Source organism: Cololabis saira, chromosome 16, assembly GCF_033807715.1.
Source record: "Cololabis saira isolate AMF1-May2022 chromosome 16, fColSai1.1, whole genome shotgun sequence".
NCBI lineage: Eukaryota > Metazoa > Chordata > Actinopteri > Beloniformes > Belonidae > Cololabis > Cololabis saira.
Window position 1 is genome coordinate 7,805,237 of NC_084602.1, and position 21,683 is coordinate 7,826,919.

At 42.5% G+C, this 21,683-nt stretch overlaps 2 protein-coding genes across 2 annotated transcripts in view; one reads left to right on the forward strand and one right to left on the reverse strand.

Moving 5' to 3' along the window:
* The first annotated feature begins 2,528 nt into the window (after nucleotides 1-2,528).
* emx1 (empty spiracles homeobox 1) lies at nucleotides 2,529-8,453 on the forward strand. Its single transcript, XM_061743672.1, has 3 exons — nucleotides 2,529-3,136; nucleotides 5,138-5,322; nucleotides 7,831-8,453. Exons 1-3 carry the CDS (start codon nucleotides 2,755-2,757, stop codon nucleotides 7,996-7,998), a joined length of 735 nt encoding a protein of 244 aa, XP_061599656.1. The 5' UTR covers nucleotides 2,529-2,754; the 3' UTR covers nucleotides 7,999-8,453.
* A 4,909-nt stretch (nucleotides 8,454-13,362) lies between these two features.
* The window catches only part of sfxn5a (sideroflexin 5a), a 39,392-nt gene continuing 31,071 nt past the window's right edge, over nucleotides 13,363-21,683 (reverse strand). Inside the window, exons 13-14 of the mRNA XM_061743093.1 lie at nucleotides 14,906-15,023; nucleotides 13,363-13,727 (exon numbers count right to left, since the gene is read on the reverse strand). Of these exons, the coding sequence (XP_061599077.1) occupies nucleotides 13,650-13,727; nucleotides 14,906-15,023 (196 nt within the window). The 3' untranslated portion in view covers nucleotides 13,363-13,649. The remainder of the gene's footprint in view (nucleotides 13,728-14,905; nucleotides 15,024-21,683) is intronic.

The window sequence follows — 21,683 nt, forward strand, 5'->3', positions numbered from 1 at the left end:
GGAATGATGCCAACATACCTTTAAAAACATGTCATTCTCTTTTGGTTTCTAAGAAAATGGTTTGTAAAGCTATTTTTGAAGCTTAAGTGCGATTGACTATCTGTTAATGTTTCTTTGCTTTTCTGTTGTTTCTTTGCTTTTCTGTTGTTTCTTTGCCTTTTGTTGTTTCTTTGCTTTTCTGTTGTTTCTTTGCTTTTCTATTCTCTTTTTGGTTTTCTGGAGGTTTGTAGCCAAAAAAAGAAAGTTGGTAATATAGGATAGGCTTTTATAAGCAGTTTGCTTCAGCTTATGCCTTTTCAGTCATTGTTCAACACATGATTATTGGTTTTGTGTGAAATGTCAATGCTGAGCACAATGTTGTTTTGGTGTTGTGTTGTCATGATTGAATAAACTTCATTCATTCATACATTCATTCATTCATTCATTCATTCATTCATTCATTCATTCATTCATTCATTCATTCATTCATTCATTCATTCATTCATTCATTCATGTTATCGGCATAACACTAAAACTAGGCTTGTTTGACTGCATGAGGTCCAGTTTGAGTCACACTGGGCATTGGACTTGATATTTTTGATCTGCTTCATTGGATGTTTAAACGTCACGTTTCCATCCGTCCAAGTTAAAATCGGATCCTACTTTCTCCGAGACGCGGACGCGTCGTTGGTGCCGGAGCTGCGGTCGGACCTGCAGGTTCTGGTTCTGGTCAGGGTTATAGCGGAGCCTGGAGGGGGGGGATTACCAGCAGGTACGGAACAAGACTGCTCTGCTTTGTTTTCGTTCAGGCAGAGCGATCTGATCACGTATTAACCAGCAGCGATCGGGGTCAGCGCGTAAAGGCCCCGCGGGGTTTCTTCATTAAACTCAGCCGCATTTCCAGCCGGCTCGATGGACCGCGTCCCTGTGCGGCTCAAGGTGGAGCAAAACCCCGGCTAAACGTATCAAAGTGCTTATTAAAGAGCCGCCAGAACCTGTCCTGAAACATCTCTCCCATAAACTCAATGTCCGGTGCGCAAATATTCACAATTTATCATCATGATGTGTTCAATTCCTCCAATTACTCTGGCAGATCTATCAAATTTAACAATTGATTAAAAAAACTCGGCTCAATTTACGCCTTCTTACTCTTTATTATGATAATTTACACGCGTTATATCCAATAGTTATTCCAAAGCCCTTTCAGGGAAACAGGACGTTCAAGTTTTGCGCCACCGAGAAAACGAACGTCGTGCGTCCAAATGCACACCAGAAAAAAGAAAACGCAGAAAGAAAACATGAAGTTTTGTGGAGACGGACCTATTCAAAAAAAAAGTCAATGCTGTGTTTAGGAGCCTTTAGCTTTAAACACCTAATCAACAACTTGTTTTAGCTCATAATTTCCATCGGTAATGATTTTCTAATGCAACCTCTAAGCCAAGGAGCGCATTAGGGGACAATTATTAACCTGGTTAGGGAACAAAGGAAGCAGATACGAGGACAGACTCTCCTGCAGGCCTGCATGCTCTCAGAGGGCAAACCCAGGGCTTTCTCTATAAAAATAGAAAGAAAGAAAAAAATATTTACTTATTTTTTAAATCAATGTATTTGAACACCATAAGGCTATTTTTGTCATCAAATCAAATCAATCAAATCAATCGTTATTTATATAGCGCTTTTCATGCGTATATAAAAATGCAACACAAAGTGCTTTACATAAAATCTTAAACAAAAATTAAAACTTATTAACCCCCCCCACACACACACACACACACACACACACGCACACACACACAAACACACGCAGACACACGCATATATATAAATGTGTCTATAGACACATATTTATATATAATATATATGGCTACATTTTTTGTAAAACATTCATTCCAACAGTTTTGTCATTTTGTTGCAACCTTTAGATCTAGATATTGATTTATTTGACTGGTGTACATTTGATGTTGCACATAAAACGAGATTGTATTGCTATAAGTCAATACAAGTTAGAAAGAAATTAAAAACAAATACACCAGCTCGGAAATACTAAATAACAGAACATGTATTGAGTTCTGACCTACCTGGAAATAAATAAAAAGTGGTTTAAATGGAGAGAAATGGAGCCCGGGAGTCAGTCAGTGCTTCAGAACTCAGGGCAACATCAAAAGGATGATTAAAAAGGAAAACAGTCTCAGTGAGTTACTTTAATACTGACACACGGGATAATTCCTAACCCAGCCGCATTTACACGGAACTAGCACTCAGCCTCGCCCTCGCACTGTTTTCCCTGCAGAACATGGAGATATTAAGTGAGATTGCGCATCACAATGGCCCATTAATTGGCGCGTCCGTGTTTGGTGTGCGCGCCCGTGCAGCCCTGCAGCGCCCGCGGCCTCGTGTGATCCGTGCATGGAGCAGAGCAGGTACTCCAGTCCAGGAGACCAATTGCAGCTCTGCTCCAATCACCTCCCTCTCCCTGCGCAGCGTCAACGCACTCGGGAGGCTGGCAGCGCACAAACCCACACAAACCCCTCCAGGAGCGCAAACGCACGCACCGGGAAACTTACAGCATTGTTGAGTTTTGGAGCAGCTTGTTAATCGCGCAGGCTCGTTTATATTAGAACAACTTCCCCCTGCAGCCGCCGCGACCCTGCAGGCTCAGGCTGCAGCATCTCTGGTGAAGGATGCAACCCTGAACGGGGGGGAAACCGTCCTTATACGGGATAACGGGAACCGGACCGGCCGCTTTTATTTATTGAGTATTCCCATCCAGAAGTCATGTTTTCGTCTGCAGGAAAGCGCTGCTTCACGATCGAGTCTCTGGTTGCCAAAGAGAGTCCCGTGGCGGAGGAGCCGCTGCGTCCCACGGCGCTGTCGTACTCGCACCCCGGGCCGGAGGCGCTGATGGGCGGGTACCAGCCGTCCCCGGGCCGCCTGTACCAGAGCCCGGAGCTGGTGTTCCCGGAGGCCGCCACACACCCGGCCCTCGCCGGGGCCCTCACCCCGGCCATCGCCGGGGGCCCGCACCAGCTCGGGGGAGCGCACCAGCTCGGGGGCGCGCACCTGCAGCACACGCACTTCTTCGGGACGCAGCACCGAGACCCGCTCAACTTCTACCCCTGGGTGCTCAGGAACAGGTTCTTCGGACACAGGTTTCAAGGTAAAGTCCGCGCCGAGACACGCAAAAAGATGCAAATTTCTGTTTGATTTGGAAGTTGAGGCGAAGTCTGATCAAACTAAAGATATGAACTCGATGTGAATAGTTTACTGGGAAGATAAATGGGCCAAAGATAGATCTGCATGTAGGCTGCATGTGCTCGTATTGGACAGCAGTTAGAAAATGATGAACAAAACGCCACAGTAATAGCGAAATATTCATAAAAAAAAAACAGATTTAATAGCTGTGTTCATATTTAAACATTATTTTGTAACCATTTCCAGACTGATTTTGAGCAGTAGGCTAATTGCTTTTCAAAAACAATAACTTATGTCTTGCCCCCTTGGCATTGTGTTAAAACATATTATTAGTAGTAGTATTATTGGATTCATTTTGGTTGATAATGGCATGGTGACACACACACACACACACACACACACACACACACACACACACACACACACACACACACACACACACACACACACACACACACACGATTTAACGATTTAAATTACATTAAACTCACTCTACAGAAAACACCAACATAACTATTGTTATTGTTTTTAATAATGATAAATACTACTACTACTGATAATAATAATAAATAACAAATATTAATAATAATAAATAACAAATAATAATAATAATAATAAATAGATACATAAATAAATGATAATAATTATAAATAATTACACAATGGGTAGATTATAAACGCAACTCAGCTCGACTACAACAGTATCAACCACATGAATTAAATTGAGTGCAGATGTTCAGCGTCTCCTTGAGTAGCTACTCGTCTACATCTTTTAAACTATTTTTGATGATTATGGAATATATGTTTGGTTCATAAGACAAATTGCTGCTCCGTTTATTTTACACCTGCGTGTAAGAAAAAGCACTTTAATAATACATTTATATATTATACTCTGGATCCAAAAACGCCTCCCTATACAGACATGAACAGTTTGATGGGTAATTAAAAAATACTTTATTTGTGTAATTTCATCACGAATGAAAGAATATAAGGACGGGAAGAATGTAATCACTAGAATACGGTTTAATGGAATTATATGACTGAATAGAAAAATAAGATAAAAGTAGTTTGCAAAGTTCTGAACAGAAGCGGATGTGCGCGTTTAAAAAGTTTAGAAAGGAATCGTCTCCAGCACACTGGCACGGAGATGGGATTAAAAGTAGTCCGTTTTCTCCTCATTTAGTGGAGCAAAACTCCAGCTCCGTCCAACACCTTAATATACATTTATATTTTCGCCTCTTCATTCATTCAGGACGTGGGTATTTGATTTATTTTATCAGCTGATAAATAGAAGCCGAGCAATTCACGTATTTGACCGGATAGTTTCCTTTTCTTTTTTAATTATTTCATTTTTAAATTACCCGGTGACGTTGCACAGTTAAAAAGCTGCAAATTAATACAAGAAAAGTCTGGAAAAAAAGTTTAAAAAGATAAAAAAAATGACCACAATATAAATTAGATAAAATAGAGCCACGTGGAAGGTCAAGCTGACGCCAGAAGACGCGCGTAAAACCAAACCGGGTCTGGTTTAAATCAGCTTTAATGTCAAGCGGGGGGACGGGGTTCGAGTGGGGCTGTTGGGGAGTCCTGGTCCGGGTCTGGCCCGGGTCTGGCCCGGGTTAAATCCGGGTCTCAGGGTCTGGGCCCTCATCTTAGACGCGTGCAAGGAAAAGCGTCCGCTGCGTCCGCGCTTTTCCTTGCACGCGTCTTTTTCCATTTCTTGCACGGGAGGTATATGTTAATAAATGTTGTTAGTCAGATATAACATCATATAATTTTAATTCGTGCTGAAAGAAAACCTGTAAATCTGGATCTGGCACACGGCGCGCTCTCTCCACGGGCCGATCCACACACATACACGAGGATCGTGGATGGATTTATCTAAAACACTTCTATGGGAAATAGTGCAGGGTTTGATCATTTGTGAAGGGGCTCACAGTGTGGGTTTTTATCTCACGGCCTGCCAGGTAACGACGTGTCCCAGGACAGCCTGCTGCTCCACGGCCCGTTCGCCAGGAAACCCAAGCGCATCCGCACGGCCTTCTCCCCGTCGCAGCTGCTGCGGCTGGAACGAGCTTTCGAGAAGAACCACTACGTGGTGGGAGCCGAGAGGAAGCAGCTGGCCAGCAGTCTGAGCCTATCCGAGACGCAGGCAAGTTTGCAGAGGCTTCACGGGTCCAGTCGAACCACAATATCCACCTGAGGGGCTCCTATAAAACAACAAAATACATTTATCTGACTGCATTTTTACCAGTCCAGTTTAGAATAGAATAGAATAGAATAGAATAGAATAGAATAGAATAGAAAGCCTATATTATCATTATAATAGTACAATGAGATTAGGCTGCAGCTCCGTAAAAGTGCACACATGCAAACAAAGACTGTGTAAACAACAAAATAAGAAACAGGAAACGTAAATATATATACACTATGAAAATGAGTGAATGAGAGAATAATAATGCACGTGAATGAGTGAAAGAATATTGCACCAATAGATGGACGAAAATAATAGAATAGAATAGAAAAGAATGTCTTTATTGTCATTTGTACAAGTACAACGAAATTGGATGCAATCTCCTTTAAGGTGCATGGTTTTAAAAAAAATATATATATATTAAAACACAACAACTATAAAAAATAAATAATCTCTAAAAGGACACAAACAGGAAGACAAGTATTCACATTTGGCAGGTATTGCACGATTCTTTGGCAGGTATTGCTCGTTCGGTCAGTATGGAAAAAGTCCGTTGGAGTATTTAGCAGTATTGAGTGTAGTTATGGCTCTGGCATAGAAACTGTTCTTGAGTCTGTCTGTGCGTGATTTCAGTGTCCTGAAACGTCTGCCTGATGGCAACAGTTCAGAGAGTGAGTGTCCGGGGTGAGATGGGTCCTTGATGATTTTCCTCGCTTTCCTGAGACAGAAGAAGAATATCGCACATAAATGAGTAAAGAATATTGCACATAATGGATGAAGAATATTGCGCAGTATGAGTAGCTTATTGGTTCAGAAAGTTCACTGCAGCTTTGGGGAAGAATCTGTCCCTGAGTCTGTTTGTCCTGGTCCGTATGGACCTGAAGCATCTCCCAGAGGGCAACAGGTCAAAGAAGTGGAAACCGTGGCTGGTGTTGTCCTTTAAGATGTTGCTTGCCCTGCGGGAGCTGTAGATGTCCGACAGGGAGGGCTCTCAGGCTTTAAAATGATTTTTTCACTGCAGTAGATATTATGCTCAAGTCTAATAAAGATAATAAACATAAAGAGATTTGAACAACAGCATATAACTAAGCTGCATTGAACCAGCTGTAAAAACAACCACTCAAAGGTTATTGGTTGTTAACTTTGATGATTAAGATTGATTCCCACAATCTATTGATCCCTGTGGAAATATTAGGACAGATCGTGTTACCGCTGATATGAGGAAGGCGTCTTTATTTAGAGGAGGTGAACCTGCAAAGCTGCGTGATTTGTGCACAAACGTGATGCCATCCAGCTTGCAGCTCATGAGCCTCAGGGAGTCTGGGCTTTTACTTTGTAAAGTCTGAGTCTGAAGCAGGTATTGATCAGAATTTTAAAGAATATGACGGGAGACACATGACATGGACAGAGGTGTCATTAAAAATAAAAACATGAATAAAATAAGAGGTCCTTCAATTTTGTGATCTTTCACATGAATTTCATCCATCAGTTATGAGCAGAAATAGAGCTTGTGGTTTTGTTTCCAGATGTGAAATGGAGAAAACTGAAGCTGAACGCAGCTTTTACTGAACAGAATACAAAGCAGGTCTGGATGAAACTCCAAAAGCTGATTATTTTTCCCAGAAAACCTGTATGTTTTCATCCAGAGCGTGGGTTCACGTAGGCCTGTGTTGAAAAGATCGATTTTCCAATTCTAAATCAATTCTCATATTAATTCCTAAAAATCGATTCGTATGTCTTGATCGATTTTTTTTCATCATTACATTACAACTTTTGGTATTTTTTTTGTTTATGCCCAAAAAAGGAATGTTTTGTTGGACACGAGAATAACTGGTGCCATGTTTTTGCCTTTAAATATGCTTAAAGGTATGAAAACATTAAAGTTTTCAGTTGTAATTGCATAAAATATTTCTTTGCTTTATATACTTTATATGCTGTCTTGGGGTTACATTTGCATAAAATGCTAAAAACCAAATTCTCATGGCAATGCCCAGGACTGTCTAGGTAGGAGCACTGGGTGATAAAATGGGGGGAAAAAAACCGGGATAAAAATATTAAAAAAAAAAAAAAAAAAAAAAAAATTCTCATAAATGGGAAAAAATGAAACCGATTCCATCCGTCTCTGTTTCCTCCCTGGATCTGTTTGGTAATTCTGACCCACGATGTTTCTGAAAGAAGTTCTATCAGCATTCTGTGAGCTGATTGGTCCTTACAGCATCATTAGCTGCCAATACTTGCTGTTGAATCTCAATATAATACTAGTATTAATATGTTGCATAACTACAGTCATATAATTCATGCAACAGCTCAAAAAACATTTTTAATAACAGTAACCCAATTCAATATCGCAATTGAATCGAATTGGATCGAATCAAAACGTGATAATCGATTTTGAATCTTAAGATTCGGAATCGAATGGAATGGTAATATTCATGCAACAGTCTCATGCTGGTTCTTTCTCCTCAGGTGAAGGTCTGGTTCCAGAACCGGAGGACCAAGTACAAGCGTCAGAAGCTGGAGGAGGAGGGACCGGACAGCCAGCAGAAGAAGAAGGGGAACCACCACATCAACAGATGGCGCATCGCCACCAAGCAGGCCAGCTCCGAGGACATAGACGTGACCTCAGAGGACTAAAGGCTCCGGCGGCCCCGCTGCCCCGAGCCCTGAGGACCAACACTATTTATTGTGTAAAATTATTAAGTTGAATTAGAAACATTAGCAGAAGACTCCAGAACTGAATACGCGATCACGACATGTCTTCGTGGAGGTGCTACACGCTGACGCTGGAGAGGACGCGTCCACTCACGACGTCCATCCTCACGTCTGTGGGGGAGGGAGGACTCGTGCATCGCTTCACCATCTCCGGTGGGAAGGAAAACCACGTCCACCTCCTCCATCGTGCTGTTGTCCTGTTAGAAATTGTACATAGGGGCAGTAATGAAGGTTGTTTTGTTTGGTCAAAGCTGTTTCTTTAAAGTCATTAACACCTCGTTGCTCAACCCATACACTCATCCACCTGTGCAGCGTGTTGATTTGAGTTTGTCCCTGATGACGAGACGGCGTGGAGTCACACACCGAGTCCACCCGGGCAGGGGCGCCTACAAAAATGTTTCCATAGGGGGGGCCAAATGTGGCCACTTAAATCCTTTAGGGTGGACACCAAAACCAAAAGCCATCATTACAGGCAGGATTTTGTTATACTGTTGTAGTATACAGGCTCAGAAATACTTAAAGAAACACCTACTGATATACTTATTGTGTTACATTTAATGGTCTTATGTGCATAGACTAATAGTACTGATGGCAGATCAAGAGCGGCTTCCTGGGTCTGGCTGGCTGTGCATTTGGCCCAAATGATTTGAGATGAAACACATAACTGACGATAGAATCTATGTGACCGGCAAGTGTTTTTTTTTATTTATTTTTTTATTGAGGCAAGTGTGGTGGCCAGCAAATTTGTAGGGGGGGCCGTGGCCACCCCTGGCCCCCCCCTGGTGGCGCCACTGCACCCGGGGGGCGACCGGACCAGGGGACGGACCAGGGGACGACCTGAACATCTGACTCCACCAGCCTCTGTGCCGTAACTGCAGAGGAACCCACACTCTCTGTTGCAGCTCCTGCTGAGGCTCCTCAGCAGCAGAGAGACTCCCGAGCAGCCGTGCATGACTCGGGGACGCATGAGAAGCTGCAGGGGCCTGCGCTGTCCAGGGCAAGTTGAGTCACATAAGAAAAGCAGCTCCTTCTGCCGCGGCAGATTCTTGGGTGTGGGTGACGGCTGACGTCTGCAGCCCTGCATGCACCAGAAACACATCCACACTTCTCAGCACAAAATGTAATTACAAAGAGATGTCTAGAAATAAAAGCAGAAAATATTTCACGGACAGGAGATGTAGTGTTTTTGTGTGATTGAGGGCGAGATCTGACATAGCCGGGTATTTACAAAAATGGATATTTCCCTCCTCTAGGTTTTGAAAAATACTACGGAAGAGTATTAGGGCCAGGCAGGAGAAAAATTAAAATAATATTTTAGAGGAGGAAGTTTTTTTTTTCATTATGCACTTTGAGAAAAAAGTCAAAATGTTGTGAAAAAAGTCGAAATTTCGAGAAAAAAGTCGAAATGTCGAGAAAAAAGTCAAAATGTCGAGATTAATGTTGAAATACAATTTTGAGAAAAAAGTCAAAATGTTGAGAAAAAAGTCAAATTACAAGAATTGGCTTTACGATATTGATTTGAAACACATATGACACATATGCAGTTGCTTAACTTCAGAAACGTACCCTTAACGTTACACTCCAAGGATGTAAGTTAGTTAAGTCAGTCGCTCTCCTAACTGGATTTGATGGACCAGAGGAGACATTTCCACTTTATTCACCAAATTGTATTTCAACATTAATCTCGTCATTTGGACTTTTTTCTCGACATTTCGACTTTTTTCTCAAAGTGCACAATTAAAAAAATCTGCCCCTCTCAAATATTTTTTCTGCTGCATGGCCCTAATAATCTTCCGTAAAATACCACTATTTACACAAACCCGCATAAATACGCTGTTAAGGTGCTATGAGCAGCCAAACCTACAGGGGGCAGTTTAACGAGAAGATAAAGTCATGCTAGCCAATCAGAATCCTGGAAAAAAACATCACACGAGTAACTTCCAGTTACTTCCAAGATGAACGAGAGTCTTTGGTTTGGAGTGACAGAGAAGTGGAGTTACTTTTAAGTGTGATTTTAGACAAGAAAAAACAAGAAAATATTGACGGCGGCCAAACAAATTGTAAACACAGGTCGCACTCATGACGCTGGTGACGTTTCTGTTGCATAATGTTACGTTCTGAAGGCTAGATGTCTGTTTCCCTCTGTTTACAAGCAAACGTGAAGACGGAGTTTTTGCAAATCTCCACTTTGGCCGGAGTTTTCAGAAATGATCGTTTTTGGTGACTTTGAGCTTCATTTTCGTGTAAACGAATGGCCAAAACGCATGAAAACACCACCGTTTTTGCTAACGGGGCCTCAGACTGACGGTGCAGATTGCTGTGAATTGTGCAGCGCCGGTGTTTGATTGGAGGGAAAACCTGCACGAACTGAAGAAGGAGATAGGAGGCAGAGCGGGGTGGGGTGTCAGCTCAAGGGGAAGGGTCTCCGGAGCGAGAGACACCGGTCTGAGTGATGCAGATGAATGCTGAGGGGCAGCTGTGCAGGTGTCAGGTGCGAGCTGACGGCAGACCGTCCTCCACATTCCAGCAGGGCCCGGAATCACCACAACGACACTTTTTAGCTTGTTTTTATTTTTCTAAAGGGGGGGGGGGGAGGAAGAGCAGCTCCTGCGGTGCTGTAACCACTCCAGTAATCACCCGCCAAAAGAGACGGAAGGAGCCTCTGCCTAATGACCCCGGGTGTTCACGGGAGAGGCCTGATGTCTGACCCCATGTCTTGTTTTGTAAGCTAAGAGGCGGCGGGACGGAGGAGGAAGCAGAGGAGCTGCAGGAGGAAAACACACACCAGTCCTTTCCCCTTTATGCCAAAGTGCACAATGCTTCAGACATCTGGAGGTGCACAGGGGTCAACTGGTTTGTTGTGAGTTCCCAGGATATCCAATACTCGCTGCAGGTGCACGTGCACGCTGAAAAGGGACATGGCGTATTATCTAAATAAACCACAGCAAATTTGTTTCCCTCCGACAAATCTTTTAGCCACAAAGGTTGGTGAAGAGCTGCTGGACAGAGGTTTGGTGAAACGGCGAGCAGAGTTGGTGAGAGCTGCACCACCGAGATTTCTGGCTGGATTAGTGGGAGGACGGCGCTCGTTTCTCTATGTAAACGCAGAGTCAGCAGAGCAGGAAACCTCTCCGGAGGATCCGAGCGTTGCGAGGTGGGGGAAGGAGCCGGCGGGTCCCTGCTGCCCCCCCCTCTCTGCTGCTGCAGAGGTGTCAAAAAAAACATATCCATCACAGCATCATCCTTATCCAACTACTTTGTTTGCAGGGGATGACTGAAGCCTTCCCTAAATGAGATGCTTTTGTGCTGCATCAGAAAGAAGGAAAGTCCCTGTTGAGTGATCACTCACGCAGATCTCCGCAGTGAAAACAGAATCACATTCTGATATCTGAAAAGGAAGAGCTCTTGTTTGCTCAGCGCGGCTGATTAGCTCACTGTGATCCATTTACAGACAAAAGTCCAATCCAAACTATTTCCTTCAGCCCCATTTAAACGGGGTAGGTGGATGAGTCGGTAGAGCGTTTGCCTGTAAACCTGAAGGTCGGTGATTCAAGCCCTAGTTCCTCCTGTGTCCTTGGGCAACACACTGAATCCCCACTTGCTCCCGGTTGTCAGGCGAGTGCTGTTGTACGGCAGCGCTGCAAACAACCGGTGTGTGTGTGTGAATGTCTGCAGAGTGAAGCGCTTTGGGGGTTGGTAAAAGCACTACTGTATGTAAGTGTAAGACATTTAGCATTTTTAAAATGCTGTTTTGCTTTTATTTGCCTCGCCCCTGGCGCGCGCCATAAATCTCCGCGGCACCGCCGGCTCATCCTGCAGCCGCTCTCTCGTCAGGTTGTCTCCGCTGCAGCCAACTGTGCACCGTTACCACGGCAACCGCGCAAACACACTAATCACACAGATCGTGACAAGAGAGGGTTTATATAAACCAAGTGGCAAAGCAAACATATTGATGTGAGTACAACATTTAAGCCGGTGAAAAGTCGGGATGATAAAAATAACAAGCAAACCTCCATAAAAAAACAAAACTGTCTTTTTATTATGAAAAACAAATCACCAAAAAAAAATACGTCAGAGTTAAGATCCTCTTTTCTGCACATGTTTTACAACAAATAGGCTGTGATGGTAGACTGAATGAAATGATCCCGTTTCCACCTTTATGCCCCGCTTAAGAAACAGCGCCAGCGTTAAAGAGGACAAATAAAAATAAAGAATGATCCGCATTAGAATGTGATCAGATGAGGCATAGAAGCAAAATCAGGTACTTCATATTTCTAACATCAGCAGAAACATCTTCAAAAATCTCTTTCATTTGACCCTTGATTAAGTTTAAATCATAATTTAAAACAAGAAAAACATTCAATTAATGGTTTCAAAACTGACATTCAGGACCCCTACAGAGGTAAGAAAATTAAAACGTCCTCTAATCGGCATCTGTTCTTCAATGGCCATGTTACATGATGTTTTTTAATTCGGAATTAATTATTCCGAATTAAATAATTTTTTAAGACCATCGAGCGCGTAAACCAACTGGACCTGGCGCCCGTGACGTCAGCTGCTAGTTTTTAAACTGGTTTGAGGCATCATGGGTAATCTGATTATTGAAATATGGAGTTATTTCAAAAGTACAACTCCAGTTCTTATGACAGTGATGCAACTTTTAAAAAAAAGACACAGAACAAGTTCACAAATCTGTGAGAAAATGTCTATAAACTGAAAGAATTTCAGAATAAAATAGGAAGAATTTCAGGATAATGCTGACGTGTGTGCAGGGGCCTGCATCTTTGATGGTTTGGGGGTGCAACGTATATATGTTCCCATCCAGACATCTTCTCATCTTCTCTGCATCTTACTAAGCTGCGTCCAGGAGGAGAGGACGGCTCCACCAAACGAGTCCGTAGTCAAGGTGACAGCAACAGTCTGCTTATTCATCACACTGCAAAAACTCAAAATCTTACCAGGAATATTTGTCTTATTTCTAGTTAAAATGTCTAATTTTTAGTCAAAAGAATCTCATTACACTTAAAACAAGAGTCATTACCAGAAAAATGACTTGTTATTTGACAATTTTCACCTGTTTCAAGTAAATTTTCACTTGAAATAAGTAGAAAATCTGCCAGTTGAACAAGATTTATCTGCTCATTACAAGCAAAAAAATCTGGTTCTACTGGCAGATTTTTCTACTTATTTTAAGTGAAAATCTACTTGAAACAGGTGAAAATTGTTGTTTTTTCCAGTGATGAGTCTTGTTTTAAGTGTAATGAGATTTCTTTGACTAAAAAAAGAGATATTTTAACTAGAAATAAGACAAATATTCTTGTTAAGATTTTGAGTTTTTGCAGTGCATCAGCCAATTTTACTTCACATTCACGGAAAACAATATCTAGTTTATGGAGCGTTGGTTGAGACGACTATCCAGCAACTATCTAGCTGGAAGTATCCAGTGATGGAGACGTTGACGCCTCAGTAATGCCACCTCTCATCACTACCGTAAATGTGTGTCTCCTTCACTCATACCTCCTGCCCACGACGAGCCGCCGTTTCTTCGTGGCACGCCGGCCAGCGAAATGCTCTCACAGTCCTTTATTGTACGTTACAATCTTACAATCTGTTGCCATAGCGACCTCTGGCTCCAGCTGATTCACATCGATCTAGGGGAATCAAAGCAGAATGAAAAAGGTCATCAGAGCAAATGTTATACTTGTTCGGGCTTTCAAAGTTTACATACTGTGGGCGAGTCACACACACACACACACACACACACACACACACACACACACACACACACACACGTGCATATGACGTGCACATAACATGCATGTCGTGAAACAATTTTCCATGTAACAAAATCATTCTTAAAGGCTTTAAATGTTCTCCATTTACTGCTAATTTGCAAAAAGAGCCAATTTGGCAGATTAAAGTCTAATTTGAGGTTTGAATCTCCTAATATTTGAACCAGAGACAGATGGCTGTCGAAGTTGGAAGCAGAATCTTAATCAGACATCTTGCTAGGTGTGAAATGGGGAAGTGGGACAAATTGAGTAGGCGGGGGGTCCCGGGGAGCAGGGCATTCATGTTGCTTACTGCGGAGATCTTTTTTTTTTTCATCTGCTATCCTCGCGAAAGTGCAAAAAAAGGACTTGTGAGAGAAAAAACAAGGCCCCTCCGTGGAGCGGGAGGCAGTTTTCACAGGACTGTTGGCGGCACATATGTCTGAAGTTTGTTGCCATATGGCTGGCTGAGCTATTTCCAGTTGTAATTAAATCCTAAACATTTTAAAGCCAGAGATGGTTGGCTTGTGTCAGCAAGTCACTTGGCAGAGAGGACACAAAGACAGAAAGGGATGGAGTTAAAAAAAAAAACAGAATCTTGCCACAGTCATTTAATGAGCTGAATAATACATATTACGGCAATAAGGCTAAAGTTAGATGGCAGGCTGCTAGTCTGGACGCCATCGGTGGCAGGGAAGAAAGGCTGAGCGGATGACAACAGCGCGGGTCACGTCTCAGAGGGACGGGCTCATTAGGAGGGAGCCCAGTGGGAAACGGCCAAGAGGTCGGAAACATCAGCCGCTGAAGGTGAGGATATTCAATAAAGTCAAAGCTAAATCAAATCAAATAAAACCACTCTTAGTTCACTATCGTGCTGACATTTTCCCTTTGCAATAAACTTTTTGCTTAATCCAATGGAAGGAAAAAAAAGGTAACAAGTTCATCTTCAAAGATTCTCAAAAGGTGTTCAAAGTCCAGTTTCAAGGCAATTTTAACGTACGTCTTCTTAGAAAGAGGCAGATCTTTTCAGAGAGAGCAGCATTTTTGTGTTAAAGTACCTGAGACATTTGTGGGAAGAGGCTGATGGCGAGCGGCAGCGCCAGCCCAAAGGCAGCGAGACACACCAGACTGTGGACGGGCAGAACGAGCCGGCGCCGTCTTTGCAGGAGGGGCAGCCTGGTGGAGAGAAAATGATGGTTAGCTTTTTACGCTGCAGTAAAATCAAACTTATGAATGCACAGGTAGGGGTGTGAAGGCAGACTAAAATATCCTCAACAGAAGTACAGCGTAAGGAAACGACTGAGACTCTTCAGAACCGCAACAAGACCTGCAGGTCCCTTAAAGGCCAATGACGTATGCAGTCACCACATATGCAGTCATGACACATAGTCCGTGGGCCAGAACCCAAAATTTCACTTGTCAGCACCACTCAAGGTGACCAAACTTACTTGTGATTTTTTAAAAGATCCATGTCTATAGATTATATTCTGGTATGATAACCTTCCTGAGTGGCAGCTGGATCATAGTTATCAGCTCATGAAGTTACCACCCCCTTCAGAAAATTACATTTTAGATGCTGCTGCATATCCTGGTTTAGACTCATGTACAGGATATCTGTCAATGTTTCACAATATTGTCTTTGGTATCATTTTAAAGGGGACCTTCTAAGCATTCATTCAAGCTAAGATGTGAATCTTTCTGACCAACATCGAGGTCAGTGCAGCCCTTTAAACAACACACATTTTTACAATATTTTCGCCTAAAAGATATAATTTCCCAGATCAGTTAAGTAGCTCTTAACAGCGAAAGACTTCTTTCAAACCTTCTTAAGGAGCCTGTGAAAGAAAATCGCGTTTCCCAGAGTTGCTCTTAGCTTAAGAATCTCTTTCATTAAGAATGAAATGAAAGATGCTGCTGACCCAGTCTTTACAACCATCTTAGTGAACAAAGACTCACAGATCCAGCCGCGTCAGGCAAATCAATATCACACCAAGTAATGACATATCAAAACAATGCACCCCGCACAAATTTTTATCTATTTTATACTTTAGATTTATATTGTTTAGCATTCATTGGTGACAGCAAAGGGGGAAAAAAAAGAAAAATAAGGAATAACAAGTGTGTTCCTGTATATGCTTTATGCTTTACGCACAAATAAAACGATCATCATGAATATCATTTATTTGATAATTTGGCTGCTATACAGCATGTTCTCGCTGCAAATCAACCGCGTCGCCGTGCGCGAAGCAGAACTGTTTATATGAACGCATTCGTGCGTCAGCACTTCAGTCCCCTGGACGTGCTGTCGGACCGGGCTGTCCAGGCACCGACACCGATCCTCCTGCGCCGTGCCCGAGCCCGAGCACCTACATGTGTGATGACAGGGAATTAGTGCATTGAGGAGCAGCGCTGCGTCTCCACCAGTGTTGTGCTAGTTACTGAAAAATAGTAACTAGTTACCGTTACTAGTTACTTCATTACAAAGTAACTCAGTAACTCAGCTACTTAGACCAAAAAGTAATGCGTTACTATGAAAAGTAACTTTTTAGTTACTTTAAATAAATACATTATTTTAAATGCTCCCATTAATGCCCCTCTAGCCTTCATTTCAGCAGGTACTGTATGGATTTACATTGTGCATCGTGTTCTGCATTCTAAACAGTCTCCCCGCTTCTTCACTTCCTGTATCAATAACGTTGGTTGCTTAGCAACAAGCTGAGAACGGCCAATGAGCTTCAGCAGCAGCTCAAGAACGGCCTTTGATGAATCGTTCATTACAGTCCTCAAATATAACCAATGGTAGCATGTCGGTTTATAAGAATCTTTTTGCCCAGAAGAAAAAAGAGCGAAGACAACGACCCATAACTATTTTCTTCTCTTGAAAGAACACACTTGCACCGCGGGCTTTAGAAGAAAAAGACGCTACAGCACGAGTCGGGATGCAGCTCAGAAGAGCAGTGGAATACGTGTGAGGCGGGGCTGATCTCTGCAATCTGAAGCCCTCTATAATTGCAAAAAGAATTTCACTTATCACGGGTTCTTTTTGGAACATAAGTTATAACCCCTGCGAAAAACCAGGGATTGCTGTAATTCCACGTTGCGAAACTCGCCTTCTTTTGGCTCTTGACCGCTCATGTTTTTGAACGCACACACACTAAGTTTCCTTCGGTCTCTGCGTGTGGGGTAAAAAAGCTTCTAACCCAGAAATAACGGAGTAACGCACCGTTTGGTAGCGGTAATTGCGTGACTGAATTTAAAAAGTAAAAACAATACAATTCCTCATTATTCTCTTACCAAGACTACTTCTTATTTAGTTGCAGTCTTGTTTTCATCATGAAAAAGGGTCATTGAATTATATTTATCATCTTAATATTTCATTATAACGCACAGGCAGCAGGGAATTAGTGCGTTAGGCAGCAGTGCTGCGTGTGAAAATGCGCTGATAGTGATCGGTGATCGATTTGCCTGGCATCGATTGATTTGGTTTCAGAACCGGACGGCTGCTCCAAAGAGCTTCTGAAAGAGCGAAACTAAAGGACGGTGTTAAGAAGTCATCTGGGAAACACCCGTATCTTAGGGTACCTTCTTAGTTGAAACCTTCTTTGAACCTCTCTTAAATCCTTAAATCAAAATCGGGCCCGATCAAAAAAAAGTCAGGAAATGTATAATATACCCCATACTATATCATTGTTTCAGGTCATTGTGAGCCTTAAACTAGAAGAGCATTATTAGGCTCCTATGAAACTATAACAGCCACTAATGTCACAAACTGGTCTTTATCATGCAAATAAAGGATGATACAGCTGCCACTCAGGAAGGTTATCATACCAAAATATCATCTACAGACATTGATATTTTCAAAAATTATAAGCAAGTTTTGTGACTTTGAGTGATACTGACATCTGGTCTGGCCCATGGACTAATATGCAGTCACCACATAAGCAGTCACCACGTATGCAGTCACCACTATAAGTCTGTCTTGCTGATTCCTGTCAGCACTCGCGCTGCTGCATTTTGGATCAGCTGGAGGATATTCAGAGAATTGGACATCCTGCTAATAAAACATTACAGTAATCTAGTCTAGAAGATACAAACACATGAACTAGTTTTTCTGCATCACTCTGCGAGAGGATTTTCCTAATGTTTGCGATATTACGGAGATGGAAAAACGCTATTTTACAAACCTGATTAATATACGTCTTATATGAGAAATCCTGATCAAAACCACACCAAGGTTTCTCACAGTTGCACTGAAAGCCATCACAACACCATCTAATCCCTTCCTAAGATGCTCTGGACCAAAAATAATAACCTTTTTTATTAACGTTTTATCTGAATTTATAAGCAAGAAATTTCTGGACATCCAGTCCTTGATGTCCCTAAGACATGCCTGAAGTTTAACTAACGGTTCTGTTTCATCCGGCTTCATAGACAAGTAGAGCTGCGTATCATCAGCATAACAATGAAAGTGTATGCCGTGATTCTGGATTATACTTCCCAACGGCTGCATGTATAAACTAAACAAGATTGGCCCTAGCACTGAACCCTGCGGAACACCATAACAGACCCTGGACTGTTCTGAAGAAACCTCATGTACATGAACAAACTGGAACCTGTCAGATAGATATGATTTAAACCAACGTAGAGATGTTCCTTTAATCCCAACAACATGCTCTAACCTGTGCAGTAAAATGCCATGATCTATAGTGTCAAAAGCAGCACTGAGGTCCAGTAGAACCAGTATGGAAACTAATCCCTTATCTGAGGCCATAAGAAGGTCATTCGTGACTCGAACCAGTGCTGTCTCTGTGCTATGATGCATTCTGAACCCTGACTGAAAGACTTCAAACAGATCATTTCTATACAAATAGTCACATGACTGACTTGCTACTACCTTTTTCAGAACATACAAATGGAACGTTGGAAATTGGCCTATGATTAGCTAAGGTTTCTGGGTCAAGAGAAGGTTTTTTTAAGTGAAGGTTTAATTATTGCAACTTTGAAAACCTGTAGTACATATCTTAAGTTTAAGGATAAGTTGATCTGGTTCAGTATTGTCGTGCCAATAAGAGAAATAACATTTTTGAATAGTCTAGTCGGGATGGGGTCTAACATACACGTGGTTGGTTCTGTAAGTCTTCACAAGGTTTCCCTCACTGTTGCTGGTATTTTGGTCCGTTCCTCCATGATCTCCTCTAGAGCAGTGATGTTTTGGGGCTGTTGCTGGGCAACACAGACTTTCAACTCCCTCCAAAGATTTTCTATGGGGTTGAGATCTGGAGACTGGCTAGGCCACTCCAGGACCTTGAAATGTTTCTTACGAAGCCAATCCTTCGTTGCCCAGTGATGTGTTTGGGATCATTGTCCTGCTGAAAGACCCAGCCACGTTTCATCTAGAAGGAGGTTTTCACTCAAAATCTCACGATACATGACCCCATTCATTCTTTCCCTACATGGATCAGTCGTCCTGGTTCCTTTGCAGAAAAACATCCCCAAAGCATGATGTTTCCACCCCCGTGCTTCACAGTAGGAATGGTGTTGTGTTTCTACCCAAAAGTTGTATTTTGGTTTAATCTGACCATATAACATTCTCCCAATCCTCTTCTGCATCATCCAAATGCTCTCTATCAAACTTCAGACCTGGACATGTACTGTCTTCAGCAGGGGGAACGTCTGGCCCTGCAGGATCTGAGTCCCTGATCGTAGTGTGTTACTGATGGTTCCTTTGTTACTCTGGTCCCAGCTCTGCAGGTCATTCACTAGGTCCCCCGTGTGGTTCTGGGATCTTTACTCACCGTTCTTGTGATCGTTTTTACCCCATGGGGTGAGATCTTGGAGCCCCAGATGGAGGGAGATTATCAGTGTCTTGTATGTCTTCCATTTTCTAATAATTGCTCCCACAGTTGATTTCTTCACACCAGGCTGCTTAACTATTGCAGATTCAGTCTCCCCAGCCTGGTGCAGGTCTACAATTTAGTTTCTCATGTCCTTTGACAGCTTTTTGGTCTTGGCCATAGTGGAGTTTGGAGTGTGACTGTTTGAGGTTGTGGACAAGTGTTTTTTATACTGATAACCAGCTAAAACAGGTGTCTTTTGTACCGATAACCAGTTAAAACAGGTGCCATTAATACAGGTAATGAGTGGAGGACAGAGGAGCCTCTTAAAGAAGAAGTTACAGGTCTGTGAAAGCCAGAAATCTTGCTTGTTTGTAGGTGACCAAATACTTATTTTACCAAGGAATTTACAAATTGATTCGGTAAAAATCCTACAATGTGATTTCCTGGATTCTTTCCCCTCATTCTGTCTCTCATAGTTTAAGTGTAGCTATGATCAAAATAACAGGCCTCTCTCATCTTTTTAAGTGGGAGAACTTGCACAATTGGTGGCCGACTAAATACGTTTTTGCCACACTGTATGCAGTCATCACATGTGCAGCGTTTTATCATATAAATTAAAAGTCTTCAAGGTGACAAATATTTACAGAACGTTTTCAAGAGACAGAGCTGCATGAAATCCAGTTCAGAAGTGAGCAGCACAAAGCTGTGAGACACATGTCAAGAGTCAGAAGGTGATCTCTCCAGAAACTCGGGACGCTGATGCTCAGTCGACCCCACGGGTGATGCCAATCAAGCAACAAGAAGACTTGCGTCTGAGGATCACACGCCAACTCCTTCACCGTCACTGGTGAGGATGCAGATATGTAACACTCCTGCACTGGATCTGGTTCCCATTTTAACCAAAGCAATTGGCAATCAAGAAGCTGGATCCCGTTGAGGTTTCCCTCAGGATAATGGGCAGTCTTGCAGTTGTATATGCAAATGATCAGGTGTACTGAGGCCAAAATTATCTCAACTTTAAAGTGGGGGATCACCTGCCCGCTGGCTCGGAGCTGAATGCAGCGACGCCTTTGTGAAGCAGATCTGGTGCTGAGGGATGATTAAGAAACACAGGGCAGAACGTTTCCTTTCATATCTTCACAGGTCTGAAAAACAGCTGCTGAGTTGCTTTCATTCTCCTTTAAATGTACTTTAAATGTTTCTATGGAAAGCTCTTTGAACTGCCTCGTATATGAAAAGGGCTACACAAATAAAACTTGGCTCGCCTCCATCATCAGATTCAAATTAAAGCTTCAAATGGAGACAATTACAGGTATAATGATGGTTAAGGTTGTGCTGACATTATATTAACCTCATAATAGCCTTAGACATCATAGATAACATTAAGTGTAATGAAATAACACACCTAGTGACGGCGTGCTAATGAATGTATTCCCACATTCTGATGAAGTCTGATTTCAGTGGATGAACGCTTTTATAAACATGAAAAACTACTTACAACAACCCTACTCAGGCCCCGTTTACACGGAGCAAAAACTGTGGTGTTTTCATGCGTTTTGGCCGTTCGTTTACACGAAAACGAAGCTCAAAGTCTCCAAAAACAATAATTTCTGAAAACTCCGGCCAAAGTGGAGATTTTCAAAAACTGAGTTTTCACGTTTGCTTGTAAACGGAGGGAAACGGACATTTAAGCTTCAGAACGTCACATTATGCAACAGAAACGTCACCAGCATCATTTGTGCGACCTGTGTTTAAAATTTGTTTGGCCACCGTCAATATTTTCTTGTATTTTACCTGTTTTACATGTATATTCCAAAGTCGCACTTAAAAGTAACTCCACTCTCGTTCCGTCTTGGAAGTAACTGGCAGTCAAGGCTGATTTATGGTTCCGCGTTACACCAACGCAGAGCCTACGGCGTAGGGTACGCGGCGACGGGCACCGTACGTAGGCTACGCCGTGTCACATGTCACACGTGTCATTTGTTGACGTTTTTTTCCA

Bases quoted from the DNA above. Each gene is read 5' to 3' on its own strand.
- emx1 (XM_061743672.1), top strand. From the start codon at position 2,755: ATGTTTTCGTCTGCAGGAAAGCGCTGCTTCACGATCGAGTCTCTGGTT. The intron at 3,137-5,137 runs GTAAAGTCCGCG...ACGGCCTGCCAG, and splicing joins CTTCGGACACAGGTTTCAAG to GTAACGACGTGTCCCAGGAC. The intron at 5,323-7,830 runs GCAAGTTTGCAG...CTTTCTCCTCAG, and splicing joins TGAGCCTATCCGAGACGCAG to GTGAAGGTCTGGTTCCAGAA.